Source organism: Amphiura filiformis, chromosome 9, assembly GCF_039555335.1.
Source record: "Amphiura filiformis chromosome 9, Afil_fr2py, whole genome shotgun sequence".
In the NCBI taxonomy this organism is placed as follows: domain Eukaryota; kingdom Metazoa; phylum Echinodermata; class Ophiuroidea; order Amphilepidida; family Amphiuridae; genus Amphiura; species Amphiura filiformis.
In genome coordinates this window covers 66,185,955-66,204,391 of record NC_092636.1, presented here as the reverse complement: position 1 = coordinate 66,204,391, position 18,437 = coordinate 66,185,955, and the positions used below count along the sequence as shown (strand labels likewise).

Sequence of the window (18,437 nt, the reverse complement as noted above, 5' to 3'; positions counted from 1 at the left end):
GATCAGTGGAAGTTGCAGGAGGGCAATGACAGCTAATGTAGCAAATGTAAATATGTAATCAAATGATTTTTTATGATTGAGAATATGATCTGAATTCAAATAAAAAGTGAAATGCGAACTATGCACATTGTATTTGTACTGCTACAATAGACCCCCAAACAAAATCAGCTTAAAGTTGTGTAGCAATATATATTGCAACACTACAGTCTTGTTGTATGCATGTCTGTATAGACCCAACTAATTAATAGGCATAGCTGTAGCATAGCTGTCCTCGTTATAGATGTAACAATTATTATGTTAATTGAGAATTCATTAAAATTAATTTACTGGTATTATACTAAAAAATCAAATATGGTGCATTGACAGTTGATGTAGGTGCTTGATGCTGTAATGCAAACAGAAGAGCTGTGGGATTCCTCCAAGATGATATAAAAGAGAAAATTAACATAATAATAGAATTTTAAAAAGAGCAATGTGAAGGCCATATGGTTGCACTTCCAAAATTATGAACATTTTATATTGTTAATCATAATTTACTGAAAGTGAAATGTAATAGGGCCAAAGAAAGCAGGATTGTCTATCGAAACCGCAATCATATATGTAAAAGTCATCCTAGCGCGTAGCCCTATGCACTTGGCTTTTTTGGCAGGCTTTTTTATTAGATTAAAATTATACAAAAACAAAAGGTGACCATGTAGTGCAGCAAAAACAAGAATAAGTGGACCAAATACACAAAGCATAGCTTTTTTGCAAAATAGTTGAGAGATTTTTTTGCCTAATTTATGTAAAATGATTTTTCTTACACAAGATATATATATTCAAGGCATAATCTTGCAAAAGCTCTTCAAAAAAGCAACATATGGTAAGCCCTAATTAGTTGAAATACTATATCATAAAACCAAAAACAAAAATGTTAATTATACACTCCAAAACAGGTGCAAAAGAATGACATGAATCCTAGAAGTACTACAAAGTACCTGCTGCGCGCAGATGTTGTCTTATAGAAACTTATCACACAGCTATCAGATAGAGCATCTAAATTTCATTTAGCAGAGTTTTTTTTTCTTGTCTGAATGTCCATGAAAATTTAGGGGTTTATGAAATTCCATCATGGAATTGAAATGTATTTTTTACAAAACACAAAATTAAAAAAAAATATAAAAAAATTACATTTTTTAGTAATAGTGCACCTGCCCAAATTGCTGTGTTACAGAAACTGATCACACATATTCAGAACATCTCAATTTTGTTTAGCAGCCATCCCCCTTAGCTGTCCATCTAAGATCTGGGTTTGATTGAGCTTCTAACAAGGAATTGAAGTGGCACTTTTTAAACAAAAGAAATCAAGTTATTTTTTTTTCTAATACAATTTCTGAGATATGAAATTGATATTCTAAGCATTCTTGCAATATTCTGTAAAAGATTTGCCAGATGGTTATTTAAAAAAACCCTGGTTGGAAGATTGGATTAGATCAAAAAACAAGACAAAAACATCTACTTATCATGCTTATAAAGGGAATACCATCCAAAACATAAGATTGAGGTGAATCCTTATCAGTACTACAGGTACTAGCTTATTGCTGTTGTTATAGAAACTAATCACACAGATATGGGTTAACTTAATGATAATGAATCTGTACAAGATAATGAGTGTACATCATTAGGAGATAGGATGGCTAATTATCTAGGATTCATATTTGCAGAAAGGATTTTTTTAGAATAGTTACATTGGTAAATTAAAACAAAAATTAAGTAAGGAAAGAAATTGATTTTAAACCTTATATCTTGTGGTTGATGTAGGTTTGGTGAAACAGTGACTCCATAAATTTCATCAAAATTCTAATCTTTTTGCATCTTTTGGAACAAGCATATGTATGTGCTACAAACACCTGTATGCAGATGGCAAATGCAAAAGCTGGTAGCACCCAATAAGTTAGACAAAACTTGGATGAGGCTATAACGCTACAGAATGTGTATGAATAATGGGACATTTGGAAACAACATAACTGTATTGGGTTAATCAGTCATTTTGCCATGAAAATATATTTCAATTTATATCCTAAATATCCTAAACCAAACAAAGGCTTTTCAAACCAATATAGTTTCACAAGTTCAAGTGAAAAGGTCACAGATGCACAATAACCAAAAAAGAAGGGTCTGTGAAGGCAGCACTGATTACTAAACATGCTAAACATATGGCAGAATAAATTGTACATAAACCATTTATTTGAGAGTGCGATATTTTGCTTCAAGACTATATACAGAAAATTATTGAGTCAAAATCAGTTAGTATATTCTTTCGAAATACCAATAAGTTGGGTGTTAAGTTTTGGGAGTCAAAATTAAATGGCTGGATATCTCGATCGTTAAGTTTCTTGATTGTTTCTTTTTTAGATAATGAAGATGTGAGGAGGACAACATTAAGAGAACTGAAAGTGTTAAGACAATTGAAGCAAGAGAACATTGTGGAATTAAGGTGAGATTACATGGGTTGGTTGACTCAGTACACCCAGTTATCCCCCCTCCCCCTCAGAACAAACCATCACTGAAAATGTAGCAAAAAATGTCAAATTTTAGGTGTTGCCCCAAATGGGGCCAGATTTTGCCCCCTGCCCTGCCCCCTCAAATTTAATAATGAGATTTAATCATACATGTGTCTTGTTCATTGCAATTGAAATATCTGATGTTGATCAAAAAAGAAAGACAGAAATAGCTTTTATAAAAAATAGTCTTGTTGCATGATATAAATGGCTTGCTGGCTGGTGGCTGCTATCTTGTTTTAGAAGACACCTCCTTGGTGATGACCCTGCTAGTTCTGTTCAAGGTATAACAGCGTGTATTTAAGGTGATGCAGATGGTTTACTGATACTTATCAAAAGACGGCACAATGTAGTGAATGTTGGTGGTTGGTGAATTGGTTTGATTTGAGTTCAGTTGTGTATTTTCAAAAAAAGAGCAAGATGCAACGCAAAATAATTTCTGTCCAAAATGAAGCTTATTTAGCAAGGGATTTTCAGAAAATATGAAATCATGTTGGAAATGAGTATGTTTTTTTTAGAACATTTTGAAAAAGTAATGCCTTCTCTCATTTTGGTTTTCTGTGATTTTGCATCCCATTGTTATACCCAAGAGTCTGGAAATGCAACCCTTCTCATATCACTGTACCCACCTAAAGTCACTGAAGTGGGTGAACACACAGACTATATATTGCAGACAGTCATGAATTTCCAAAGTTCCCTTGGTTTCTTAAATGCAGCTATGATTAAATTGCATATTCATGAGGGCTGATTTTTCTAGGTATCACAAAACCTTGACATACATAGGGTTTGCATGTCTTTGTATCTCTAACGCAATTTTGTCCCTATTGATTTTTTTTTAGTGTTTCTTTTTTTTTCAATTAATGATTCACAGACATTGTCCAAAATAATGACAAGATATCAGATTTGATTTGATCAGATGAAAAAAATAAATAGATGAATAAAATGAATACATGTACATGTAGACATAACAGGTGAGCTGTTAGCATCACCTTAATACGCCTCCCTCCCTCAGGATGTTGAAGTGTTTGAAATCTAAAGTGATTTGATGGAGTACTATTCATTGTGAATTAGACATTGAGGAAATGATTCAAGACACAGCCATTAAAACCCATGGGCAGTCAATACGCATGATTAGTGATGCACTCAAATACTCGGATTGCATGATGTATCTTAAACAGACTAAAAAAGTTGTGGCTGCGTAGGTTTGAATAATGATAAGTAAAAGAGTCCAAGAGCAGAAATATTTGGTGTCAAACCACATTTGTATAGATTTATTTATGTAGCAAAATTAAACACAATTTTCGGTCATAGACCTTTGTCAAGTGATGACCTTTTATGCGCCGGAAAACAAAGGAAGAGGAGAGCACAGAAACGCGAGGAGTCGCACAGGAGTCGCAAGCGTGAAAACATAGATTGAAATGCGCGAGGTCTATCGCGACGCAAAGGGGAAGACACATAAAAGGTCAAAATCAAAATTACTGCAAAGAAAAACGAAGGAAATAAAGAAAGAAAAGTAAAGTAAAGAGAAAAGAAGAGAAGAGAAAAGAAAAATTAGAGTAAAGAAAAGAAACCCGAAAAGAAAAGAAAAGAGAAAAGAAAAGACAAGAAAAGAAAAAAGAAAAGAAATGAAGAGAAGAGAAGAGAAGAGAAGAGAAGAAAAGAAAAGAAAAGAAAAGAAAAGAAAAGAAAAGAAAAGAAAAGAAAAGAAAAGAAAAGAAAAGAAAAGAAAAGAAAAGAAAAGAAAAGAAAAGAAAAAGAAAAGAAAAGAAAAGAAAAGAAAAGAAAAGAAAAGAAAAGAAAAGAAAAGAAAAGAAAAGAAAAGAGAAAAAGAAAAGAAAAAGAAGACAAGACAAGAAAAAAGAAAAGAAGAAAAGAAAAGAAGAAAAGAAAAGAAAGGAAATGCAAAAGATGAAGGTAATGTGAAAAGTTAAATATTGAGGTTGAAGACATTAAATTGAATGTTCATCCCATTGGGTTGAAGTGTGCCAAGATTAAATATGATGCGTTGTTCCTCGACTTTCCGTTTGTGAGTATTATGCACTTGGGTGAGAGCGGTAACTGTAAGGTCCGTGATGGTACGACTATTCCCTCTACAATGTTGAGGGACGGGTTTGGCGGTGTCACGTATGAGGACGTCTCGTCTATGTTCGGTGAACCTATCCGCCAAACGCCGTTCAGTCTCACCGATGTACAAAATATGCGGATGTCGTCGATATTTATTGTCAATATTTATTTAAAGGTCCGTAACCCGATCGACAGCATCATCCCCGATTTTTTTCATTGTTGATGAGGTTTTGGTATCACATAATAGATACTATTTTTCTCATTACTATCCTGAAATTTGACGCCCAAGTCGATGTATTTCCGGAGAAATCATGAATCACAGCGGTTTTACAGGTATACCAGTTTGTAAACAATAAAATTACTTCGGATCATGGGAAGAGAAAAAGCGAACTACGCTAAGTGCTGAGGAGACGGTCCGCCGTATATAATTAAAACAATTCCTTGATTATTTCAGTTGGTGAAATAGCTCAATTGGCTAGCGCCGTTCTTTTACCAGCGAGGTACCCGGTTCAAAACCCGATCGGAAGGGTTTTTCCTCTCCATTTTAACCCAAACTTTTTATATTCATTTGAAATGTACATATTGCAAGGGGAAATATATTTTGTTTCCTTTTTTTTCTGAAACGGTACGAAAAAACCAAAAAAACAACAAAAAAATTTTCCGTTCAATACGGGCCGGGCATTGCAGCATGTCAGCATTCGTCATACTGAACGGGAATTGTTGTTGTTGCATGCCTACCCAGAATGCAATTCACGATACAAGGTATTGGATTGCAAATTTGGCTATTTATTCACATTTACGCTGAAAATGCTCTCGCTTTTTTTCACAAAGCAGCATAAAGGGGAGATATTTGATATTATTATGTAATTTTAAAGACAATCCATATCCAAAACCAATAGGGTTACCCCTTTAATTTAATATATACATTGTATTTATAATCAATATTTATTTATTTTAAAAAATCATTTTAATTTAAACAATATTTATTTAAATTTTTATATAATATTGAATGGCTTTGAGTGTGATACAAGAATATATTGCACGAGATAGAAAAATATTTTTCTATCGAGTGCAATATATTCTTGTATCACACGAAAATAAGCCATTCAATATTATTGTATGGGCGGAGCCATATAGGCGGAGAGCCATACTTTAATTTTGTTTTGCAATATTTGTTCGCACGTTTAAGGGTTTATCTAGCCACTGTATAGATTGAAAGTTGCAGGGTATGTAGTATGTAGTCGAATGAAGAAGTAGATAGATTTTCTATAATAATATGTGTTCAGGAGAGGAGATATTTAACAAAAACAAAAACACCCAAGTCCGTCAAATGCACGAATAAGAATACGTGTATAGTATAGGCCTATCCACCATTGGGGAATTGCCGCAGCTGATTAGAGTCGTTCATTTCGTGCGGTACATGATTAGACTCGTTCATTTCAGACGGTAAATAGCGGGCAATGGGTGTATTTTTGTTTGCTTTTGTGTTGCTTTTTGGAAACACTCGCGCCCGCTATAAAGTCGTTAATTTGTTTGCACAGACCTAGTCTCCTACACAGCCAATTTGTGTCGGGCGATCCGAACAAACATCGTGATAGCCACATACAGTCTGGCCCGAGGCACAGACTATCAAATGTTTATTTACCAGTGACCTTCAATAAAATCGATACTGTAGTACAAACATGCTATATACAGGGTGTCCCTGAAAGAACTGTTTCGTCAGAAACATAATTGTTTGGGTATTTTAACGCCACAACTAAACAAAACTAAATACTTTTTGAATTTTGACAAAAAGACGAAATATTAAGATTAGAAATTTAATAACGTGGCATAATCACTGCGCATCATAATTTTTACTTCATTTACTGTATAAAACACATCTTTTGACTCATTATGACCCCAGGTTTTTTTTCTTTTTTGAGAAACAAAAATCCTTCCAAACTTTACATAGAGCCAAAAATTAACAAGATTAAATTTTTTTTATTTTGGCATAACAGTTCAGGGAATTTTGTTTTTGTTTGTTAACGTTTGTTTTAATACGCAATCACTCGGGCACACCCTTTCCAACGAAAACTTTAATCTCAACATTTAATTTTGAGCATGGAGAAAGGAAATCATAATTTCCCTCCGTTTCTCCCCATTTCCCCTTCTGTTTTTCTTCTCTTTTTTTTCATTTTGCTTTTCACCTTTCCACATTTTTTCTTCTCAGACAACCCTTGTTTACCAAAAGTAATGAATTTTATTTAATTTATGACGACACAGCATTCTGTCTAGCCCCGCGCCAAAGGTCTGACCTGGTTGTTAAACCGGCGCAGGCCAGATGTCAGAACTGCAAATCAAATGCAGCAAGGCAGAGGTTGTAATATCGTGCACATAGCTACCTATACCTTGCTGTATAATAGTGAACAGAGCACGTGTATTTTGCTCACTGGCAATTGATACAAACAGAAGGTATCAATAAATGGGACAGTATGAATGGATCGTTTTCGAAGTTTATGTTGTGATGAAGTTTGGCAGTCAACATGTGCGATGATGCCGAGTATTAGGGAACAAACCAAAAGATCAATGACGTCCTATAGTTTCGTTTAGGGGCGAGGGGGTAAAAATACTCGATTACGTTTGTACAAAACCATCGGTCTGAAGAATGTGTCATTATTATTATTATGTCAAAATTTTCAACATTTCATTATTACGTTTCTGGCAGGGAGGGAGGGGGTCGGCTGAGAAATGAAACTAGTTACGTTTACAGGACGTCCGATCGATCTTTTGGTTTGTTCCCTTATAGGGTCTACAGGGGTTTTAACAACATGGTGTATCGCCTAAACTTGGTCAGTTGTATTTGTAGAGCTGAATAGATTTCGGGGTCATCCAAGGTCACCCAGGGTTCATCTGAGGTCAAATGACTAAAAAACTCATAATGGCACGAAACTTGGTGGGTAGGCCCCCTATAGTCAACATTTAGATTCAAATTATTGGAAGGTCATTTCGGTGTCATCCGAGGTCACCCAGGGGTCATCTGATGTCAAATTACTAAAAACTGACATAACAGCATGAAATTTGGTGAGTACAGTCAACATTAAGAGTCAAATGTTTGGAAGGTCATTTTGGGGGTAATCCAAGGTCACTTAGGGGTCATCTGAGGTCAAATGACTAACATCTGTCGTATGGGCATGAAACTTGGTGGGTACAGTCAATATTGCTAGGAAACTGTCTATACATACAACTGAACTTCCACCACACGGCTCGGGTTGTTTTGGTAAAGCAATACCAACACCTGTTGTGAACTCGACACCACGAGGGGATATCCCATATCCCAACCCGTGCTCTGGGCATCTTGTAAAACATAAACATTACACAGCCGTGCGGCCTATTACATTTCTATATTATTTCCTTCTTTAATCACCCCACACTCCCCATCCACCATCCAGGCTTCGCCCATACAGGGTTCTGAAAAGAAACTCACATCTAAACACAACCACTACCATACCATCACCCAACAACCTTACACACCAACCGCGTATGCCGAAAACCGCGCAACCCGAGAACCGCTCTAGTTATTATTATTTATATCAGGCTTTTGCTATGCAGTAAAATGAAAATTTAAGCTCACCTAGCCACCGGGTTTAACCAATGTGTATTATATTGTAATGTAACTTGTAAGCAGACCTCTTTTGGTCATATATCTATGTAAAGATTTTAAAGAAATAAACACATATTTTGTACAGGTGAGGATATTTTGATGATTTTTCTTTGTAAAGAAACAAGCACCCATGGGGACAATAATTTGTACAAATATATAGCCTATCATGTACATATCTGGGAAATTACATCTTTTCGAGACAGCTAGGTTTAAAAAAAAATAGGGACGATTTGGTGACTGTTCTTTGTAAAGTAGAGGATTTTTGTGAAAATGAGGAGCTATGAACTGTGTTTGGAAAAAAAGAAGAAATGTTAGCAACACATTTTCTGTGCATTGTTGACTGAAAAACATTTGCAATGTGACTGACTACAAGTCTGAAAATTGAGCTGTGGAGTGTACCCATACACCTTGCTATCAGGTTGAGACTGCAAAGTGGTTCCAATTAGAATCCAAGTACGTTGTGTTGATACAGCTTTAATTAAAATGGCATGACTATGAATAGTCATTTTATTATTAAAACTACGGTAATTGAATTCAATTATGTGCAGGTTAGCTTCTTGTAGTTATCAAAATAAATAGGCCTATGGTCACATGTCATGAATTGGTCATCTTTTGTGTAACATAATGTTAAATGATAAAAATATCACCAATTTTGATTCACTTCAACACAACTTTTAATGAATACATTTTAGACCATTATAAGTATATATTTCTGGAAAGCTTATATTACAAGGATGCCAAATCAACAAAGTATAACATTATAATACAGGGTGGGTAAGAAATATACAGGGTGGAAGATCAACAAAATTTATCATCTTTCTTGTCATGGTAAACCCCATATTTTCTTTTTCTGAAAGTTATGTAGCTCAAAATAAATATGGATTCAGAAAGACATTACATGGGCCCTTCAAACAAATTAGGAAGAAAAACTTTGGTATCTCTTGCGTTAAACATACAGGGTGCTCAAAAATTGTAAAATAATTTTAGAATTTGTATGACATTATCAATTAAAACTTTTTTCCTCCATGTCTGGCACTAAAACTAATAGCATAATTGAATTCCTCATCAAATTTCCTTAAAAATATGTATACTTTTGAATAAGCAGGGTGTCTCAGGCAAGAGATAGGCCATTTAGAAATGTCGGAGCATTACGTGTACACTTTGTACAGTAACATATAGGGAAAACTGTCTTAATTAGCATTTAATTAAGCAATTAATTAGTTACATCTTTTGTTACAGTTGATCTACTATGAGGTAGATCTACAGTCCAGGATTATATATGTGCAATTTGTGGTCCATGCTAGTTGTACTTTTTAAGATACAAAGGTTTGAAGTTTGCCATATTTTCACAATTTTGTGTACAATCCTATGGGGCTCACCCGCCTGCTCACCCGCCTGCCCCTCCATTGACACATGTTACATATTGAAGTATAACTCTCAAAGTAGTTGTCCAATTGACTTGGGGTTTTTTGTATTTGATAAAGAACATAATTATCTACAACATGACACCAAACTTTCTACAATAGGTATTATACTTTTAGAATAAACCAAGCTTGAAGTGCGAAGAAAGCGTTTTCATGTTACGGCCCCTCCATTTTTGGGTGACCTATTTGTGACATGCGACCCTATAGCAAGTCATTGCTCCTGTACAGCAGTGGTGTAGCTAGGGGAGCTGGGTGAAATTGCCCTCTGAAATTTTTTAGGGATAAAATAGGAATGTCGGGCAGAGCGGCGTGATGGGTGCTTCGCTGTTATAATTATGTTTCTTAATTTTCCCAAATTGCCCCCCGACTGCTCTAGATCCGACACTTCTCCTAAAATGTGATGCTTGTCAGAGGAGAGATGTGCTGCTATCTAGTCCATACAATTTGATGATTAATTTCCACTCTTGTATTATCAAAAAGTTGACAAACAAAGGAATTGATGTACATAACTTTGAATCAAGGTAAAATAATTTGCTAGAAAATTAATTGTTTATTCTAGATTTATTACTTGCAGGTAACACATATGTTCCATGGAACACCTAATATTTATTTCATATTTTCTGCTTTTTTTTCTCTAGGGAGGCTTTCAGGAGACGTGGGAAGCTTTATCTGGTATTCGAGTATGTTGAACGAGTAAGTTAAAGAATGCTAATTTGATTTGGTAATTGGAAAAAAAAAATAGATTTTTGAAGCTTTTGGGTAAGAAATAGCAATGTAGTATCTCAATTCATAAGAATTGGGGCAAGTAAATAAATGTAGTGTAAATAAACATATTGTAGTGTAGGGATATCAGGAACTAATTTTGTTCATGCATGATTTTAACTAAGCTTGAAGGAGTCATGTGAATAATTCGAATTGATCTAATTTGTCCAAAGAATACGATAATTTATATGAATTTCAAGTTATCACAAATATGAGCTTATTATAATATTAATGTTGCAAAAAAATAAAAGGGGATACAAACATGTGTTAGAGAATTATAGATAGACTATACCCTCTAAGCTCGCAATAGAATTTCATGTGACAGATGTTCATGAATACAATATTTTATTATGGTTCTGTTTTCCTATATAATATATTGTCTGTTTTGTATCCACAGAATATGCTTGAGTTATTGGAGGAGTTGCCAAATGGTGTTCCACCAGAAAAAGTCAGGCAAGTATTATTCTTTTAAATTTTATAGTTGGTAAATGCAGGCAAGTTAATTTTTGAATTCAATTTTCTTTTCAACTTCCCAAGGTGTAAATTAAGAATTGAAAAAGGAGGAATTTTCCAAATATCTTTTTTTTTTATAAATTTGATCAAGAATTCATAAGAGCTTCTCCCTCCTAAAATACAGAGGCAAAAATGGGCTATTCCAGTTGAAATCTATGCATCTCCTAAGGAAGCCATGGCCCTAAATCTCTCACATAGAGGGTGTAGATTTCAAATGGAGTCACCCACCCGGGGGGGTACTCAAGTTTGGTTTTGGTAGGGATGTGCCGCTGAGAATTTGAAAGTGGACCCATAAATATACCAGTTTTTCAAGAAATTTGGACCCATTAATATACCAAAAGTCAAAAATTTCGGCTGAATTTAACCCAAATTGTCTTAGTTTTTACAAATTTTCCCAAAATTTTGGGAACATTTTGAAAATTTTGACTAGATTAAGGAAAAATTGGGCTATTTTCCGAAAAAATTGAGAAAATTTTGAAAAAAGGACCAATTCATATACCAAAATAGGCTTTGAAAAAGGGGTCATTGATATACTAAAAGGCTGAAAATGCTACCCATATTTATGCACGCGTCCCGCATATGGTCATTTGTACTGAGCCCCGGGGTCACCCATAACAGGTAACCACATTTGAAATTCATAGTCCATAATTAAAGTCATATCTTCCATATGGGTTGTTTGGATTTCAACTGAAATAGTCCAATATGTACAATGCGATAAATAATATAAAGATAAATAAATTATGGATTTATATAGCGCATTTTTCAGAGGATTCAAAGTGCTGTGATTTTGCTGCCTGGTGCAAAACTATCTGCACTTAGATTGTAACATCCGCCAATTTTCTCTGCAGTTCCCCAAATTGGGTGAAGGAATTAAACAAGCTTTTGATAACCAAACAACTTATCATCCATTTTGAAGGCATGCAGTCTTTATTGGGTACAACATTCAATATCACATGCTGTGGATACTTGATATTTTCTCTTATTAGAAGATGACAAACTTTAGTAGCATGTATCATTATCATATTGACATATTCTAGCTTAAGTCAGTGCAATTGAATTTATTTCAGAAGCATCAATTCAGGTGTCAATTTACATGTGGGCTTTCAGGTAGACCCATTCCCCCATTCCATTAAGATCAAAATGCACAACCAGCAATCAACAGTGTTAACAGAGCTAATAACAGTACCAAAAATCAACAGATTACAGTGTATCAACTGCTGAGTACTGTCTGTATCAACATTGTATCTATGGAGCAGTTGATATGACTGGCTTAATGTCAATATTTGTATATTATTGACATCGTCAATATTGAACTTATGTCATGAGTGTGATTACAAGAAGATGATATGTAAATAGTTTCATTGGCGAGTAATATAGCTTGACATATCCGCTTGCCTTAACCCTAACTGCCTAAGGGCTTTTTGGCGACGGGAAGGAAAGAAGGAAGGAATAAAGAGAGAAAACAAAGAAAGAAGTTGTTTGCTCTGGGTGGGATTCAAACCCGAGACCTCGCATGCCAAGCACTGGGTCGGCGACACATGCCACGGGTTTTGGGCTTGGCTGGCCAGCGAAACCGTGCTTATTTATCACTTAGGCGATTGCGTCATCACTCCACGACGGATGCACGAACGAACAGCGCATATATCAAGTAGTATTTTGTAGTACCCTGTCCTGTTAGGGTTTAATGTGATTCAATTTTGGGTGGGAAATGTACTTTGCGTCATTCTCAAAAATAGATAACTTTAATAAATTCTTAAGACTTCGTTGAAAGTTATATATCGAAATAAATACTTAGCATTTGATTAATTACATGTAGTTTACTAGACACAGACAAGGTGACTGATAATGTCATGTTTTGCTTTTTGATAACACATAGATAGTAAACTTATACTTGGTCATAGCAAGAGAAATGACTACATCTCTAATAGTTATGACTGTGACTATGAAACTTTATGGAAGTAACATGTAAGTGATTTTATTTGTTTTTCTAGGAGTTACATCTATCAGCTTGTGAAAGCCATTCACTGGTGCCACATGAATGACATCATACATAGAGGTAAATAAACACTGCAGTTTGGTTAGTTTGACATTTAATATTTGGCTGTGGAATGCGTAAAGATTCCACCAATTTAATACTCAAAATACCATAATGATAATACTATAAAACAGGCAATATGGGCTGATGTGTACCTGAATGTAAAGCATTACTACTTCATTGTGGTTAAAGATATACCTATTTATTGCTGCCATTTTATCATGTGTATGTTTATTACTGCATGTATTTTGATGGATTGACTTTTTATTTTCTTGCAGATATTAAACCAGAAAACCTGCTTATCAGTGAAGATGATGTACTCAAGTTGTGTGATTTTGGTAAGAAAAGAAGGCTGTTTTGAAACACTTCTGGGATTTCACATACAAAGAAGAATTCTTTGAACCTGTTACATGGTTATTAAGTTACTTTTAGTCAGTGGGAGTGGTCTAGTTCTTAGACAGGTAATCTTATTGGACAATCGCATGATTTTGGGTACCGTCTATCAGGCCGTAGATGACCCCACATCATGAGTGTTGATAACGCGTAGCACGCTTGTAGAGTTTATTCTCTATTTACATACCCCAGTTGTATCTCATAACCTGGTGTATCAAAATCTCATTGTATGATTGGATTTCTTTGTTACCAGGCTTATTTTATTAGGCCTGAATCTTTAACAGTCAAGTTAGCTCAATCAATAAGTGGTTTAACTATGGTGCGAGTGGTTGTGGGTTTGAGTATGCTCTCATGGAAAAATTGAGCTGCCTTGAAATTCCCCTGGACAAGAAACTTGCTGCTAATTGTCTTGTTGTAACCCATATGAAACTTGGGAGCAGATCCTGGCTGCGAAGGTCAGTTGTGGAATGTGTAGGGTGTGCGTCCTAAGTTGCAAATTCCCTGCGTTGTTGATAAATGGTTTATGGAATGATATGGGGTTGCACTGGTCAGCAACAACCCGGGGCGACAACCTGTAAAGTGTGCTTAGGCTTGGTGATCCACGTTTTGGCATTGTGCCTGTGCATAGCACACTAAGATCACTGTGTTCCTTTTTTTATTGTGTATTTTCTGGTTAATCTGGGGTCTGGAATCAAAGAGGCATTGAATTTGAATTTCACTTTGATTAGTGATATGATTTTTTTCCATCATACAATACTTACAGGTTTTGCTCGTAATCTGGGAGGCAATGGTTCAGGGAACTATACAGACTATGTAGCAACAAGATGGTATAGATCACCAGAATTACTATTGGGGTAAGCATTAACACAGTTACATATATTATTTGTACACTGCCATACATTTCCACATACTCACTCCCCTTACATACAGTTACATATATTATTTGTACACTGCCATACATTTCCACATACTCACTCCCCTTACATACTTATACAGACAGACATGTTTTCAGTGCAAATCAAGATGGCATCCACAAAAATATTTGATGTGCCGATCATATGGCATCATTTATTTTGTCAATTCTAAAAACAATTCTTCCTATCATTTATTCGCTAAAAAAGTAGATGTTGAAAGTGCTGTAATGGGTCCCTCATGCTCTTACAGTTGGGAAAGATTACTTGGGCAGATCCTTTTCTGGATTTACTGTTTATGTGATTGGAGGATAAGATGTTAAATAATCTTCCTGTCATTTATTCGCTAAAAAGTAGATGCTGAAAGTGTGCTGTAATGGGTCCTTCATGCTCTTACAGTTGGGAAAGATTACTTAGGCAGATCCTTTTCTGGATTTACTGTTTATGTGATTGGAGGATAAGATGTTAAATAACAATTATTTAATGTACTTCTGCCATGTCTCTTTTGCAGTGGTGCCTATGGTAAAGCAGTTGACATTTGGTCCATTGGATGTATCTTAGGTGAGCTTAGCGATGGACAGCCATTGTTTCCTGGGGAGAGTGAAATAGACCAACTGTTTACAATACAGAAGGTACAAGGACCTCTCCCGGCTTATCAGATGGAGTTGTTTGAAAAGAATCCAAGGTTCACTGGCCTTAGGGTAAGTTTATGAAAGAACAATATATTGCTTGTTACACTGGTCAAAAGTTAATAAAACTAAGTTATGTTTTGAATTATGTGCATGGATAAGCATAAATTTATGAATGAAAGGGCTATTTCACGTTAAGTGTGCACTTTTCAAAATGGTGCTTCAGCATTTCTGGTTACCTGAATTTGGAACATTATATAATGTGGGTGATTTTATTAGATGGGTGTTATGGAGGAGAAGCTACAGGAGCATTTTCATTAAATTCTGACAACTTTTTATATCAGATTTTTGCATTTACATGCATTTTCAACACATTTCTGGAGTCCCACTTCATATTTTGAATGTCTTGTGAATGATTTCTTAGGAATATAAATAAGCATCCTTTGTAGCTATTGCTTTGATAACAAAGTATGAAGCATACACAATGCAATGCAAGTTATTTGGCATAAATTGGTCCAGTATTGCGAAAATTATGACCATTTTTGTAATTATGTAGATTCTGTGTTAAACAAAAAAAGCGATGTCCTCTCCAAAACAAGTACTATTAAAATTGAAACTAAATTGGTAGTTTCTGCCAAAACTTGCATCTGTAGAATCTTCAGGGTGTCCGCAATCATAAAACAGGACAATTAGTTCTGAGGATATTTGTATAAAATATCACAACCTGCCAGTTTTGGTGTCTTGATTCAGCGTTAAAAGTGTGTCCTCTCCAGAACAGGGGTAAATCGGCAATTGACACAAAATCAAGGGTAAATGTTTCACTTTATTTTAACAAAATTAACCTTCTCCTTCCCTCTAACAAGACAAGGCATTAGTTTTTAATCACAATACTCAAAGTAGCCAATATCTGATGATATCATGTTGTTAAACAGAATGTCCTCTCCAGAACAACCAAAAACTGTGGTCCGTAACAGCTTACAAAAAGCATGTACTTTTATTTCAAGTGAATGTTTCATCTAGATATTGACAACACATCTAAAGTGAACATTTGTATTCAGAAACATCTATTTTCAAGATATGTTTTGATGGTGAAAGTGTGGATTTCATGCCTCACCAAATAGCTGTGACCTGTGTCTGGATTTACAGGAGCCTTCATTAAAAGTAAAATACAAGAGATGGTATGCTTTTCTAGCAGTATTTGTGTGTAATAACATCTGATGAAAACTTTTAGACTGATGAAGATAAGTATGCTGCTTGAATATCAGTGAAAAAAAGTGAAAAACTGATTGTTAAACAAAATGTCCTCTCCAGACACCCATATGTTGGAAAGCTCAGAAAACACAAGTTCTACTGAAAAATATGAGAACTTGACAATATTTAATTAAAACACATCAGAACTAACATTTATGATAAGAAAAATGATACACAAAAGGATATACTGTTATAATAAAGTAAGAGTTTCAGATTTTTCAACAATCGTTTAACTTGCTTCTGGATTTGCAGCAGCCCGCACTTTAAAAAATGTGTATTATCATCTGATGAACAATGTAAACAAATGCAAATAATTTTGACCCATACATTATTTGAACTACATAGCACTGAAGTGGTTAATGTTGTTTTGGTAAACAAAATGTCCTCTCCAGACGCCATGCATTTTCCCATTGAAACTTTAGCAGGGACAGACTTAGGTTTCAGTTTTCTACTGGCCCTCCGGGCCAGTGAAATGGCAAATCTAGTGGCCCTGCAATAAATTTACTGGCCCAGCTTTTTCAATATGTTCTACTGGGGAAAAAATCTGTATGAATTTTTAATCATTTGTCATGAAATGTATATCGCGAATTTCAAAAAAATCAAAATTTTATGATATCAGAAGAACATCCTCGTTTTCAAAATGTAATTCGATATGTCTGATAAAATATGTGGAAACTTTGCTATCCGAGCCCTTTAAAGTCAAGCAAACCTTAACATTTTAATTTGTTTTGTACTGAATGTACTCAATGTAGAGAGTGTAGTCACTAACACAAATTCAGTCAGTAGTCCTGCCTTTTTTAGTTCCATAAGTTCACAAAGGTTAAAATATGTGTTTTTTGCGGTATCGCTATCATCATAAGATAGAGCACGCAAGAGATTGGAAGTAGGCCTACTATCGACGTAAAAAACAGCCGTATATTTCCAACTTGCTAGTGTGATGTGCCCTGAGTAATTTAATTGATGATTTATCTTTGTTTACAAAGTTACATGAGTGATGACATTTTGGGGGAATTCCCCTCTCAAATTGAGCAAAACAAGTTGAATCATATCTAATTTGGAATATTTGGAAACCCCCTGAAAGTGATGTAATGGGATTTCCCCTCAGGAAGTGATGTAATGAGAAAGGTTAATGTTATAATTAAGGCTTAGGAATTTCCAAGCTCTCATCATGTGTATTAATACTGGGGATTTCCCAGGGCCTGATATATAAGAAAAGGTAAACATATTTCTTCACAGTGGATAGTGTTGATCTGGGCTATGCTTACAGTCCAATTCCTTCAAAGAAAGGAAATTACAAACCAGAAATATTTTATGTAGTCAAAGTACTACTATTTACCAGTGTTGTCGGAGAAGATCTAGACTACGTCAAAGAACGTTATTCTTCCAAGAAAGGAATATATATTCTTCTGTCGACTTGCTGAAGTCTGGTGTTTTGATTCAACGCAACTGTCAAAATAAGTGGGGACAACTGCATCGCAGTCCTGCTTCCTGAGGATATTGTGTGAAAGGTGGAAATAGCACCAAGTTTGGAGAAAGCAGCGCAAGGAGTTTAATATTGGAGTACGGCGCAAGGAGTAAAGTGATTTGGAGAACTGCGCAAAGAGTTACGAATGTGTTTGGAGAACGACGCAAGAAGTTTAATACTTGGGAGAAAGTAACACCATTTTCGTATGAGGATTTTATACGCAAGGATTTATCAATGCAAGTGTACAAAGGACTTCGCTGATTTTCACAGGACAAGTGAATAAGGATATATTACATCAGTCGTCCAGAACATTGCAAGAACTTTATGATCACCAAGAAGAAGAATGCTGGCTAAGTACTAGATAGTTAAAGAGTGATTATATTTGATTATTGTGTATGTGCATTTGTTGTCATATATTGTATCAATAATAACGTGCTTTCAATTAAAGACTTAGATTTTGTTAGCTTAATCAAACAGTGTATTTGTGTTGTGCATTCGTGTGAGTTCGGGTAAAAGGTGATTTTGGCCTTGAGTCAAGTACGACTCGTAACACTAGCAACACAAGAATAAGAATATAAATATACGAAAAATCATTAAATAAAGATATAAATTACAGATGACAGATGGACAGAAACTATGTATAAAATATGGCCATCACTGATTATATCTTGTCACAATGTGTTATATCAGGCTCAAAAATCTAGTGGCCCGCTGGGCCAGCATTGTTGGAAGTTTACTGGCCCGACGCAAAATCCACTGGCCCCGGGCCACCGCTTAAATATGTCCCTGACTTTAATGATGAATTTAACA

General features: G+C 35.2%; 1 protein-coding gene across 1 annotated transcript in view; it reads left to right on the top strand.

Annotated features, from left to right (window-relative positions):
- The window catches only part of LOC140161339 (uncharacterized), a 38,409-nt gene that overhangs the window by 9,656 nt on the left and 10,316 nt on the right, over window positions 1-18,437 (top strand). The window contains exons 4-10 of the mRNA XM_072184823.1: window positions 2,395-2,476; window positions 10,307-10,361; window positions 10,828-10,883; window positions 12,935-12,999; window positions 13,257-13,316; window positions 14,135-14,225; window positions 14,794-14,983. Of these exons, the coding sequence (XP_072040924.1) occupies window positions 2,395-2,476; window positions 10,307-10,361; window positions 10,828-10,883; window positions 12,935-12,999; window positions 13,257-13,316; window positions 14,135-14,225; window positions 14,794-14,983 (599 nt within the window). The remainder of the gene's footprint in view (window positions 1-2,394; window positions 2,477-10,306; window positions 10,362-10,827; window positions 10,884-12,934; window positions 13,000-13,256; window positions 13,317-14,134; window positions 14,226-14,793; window positions 14,984-18,437) is intronic.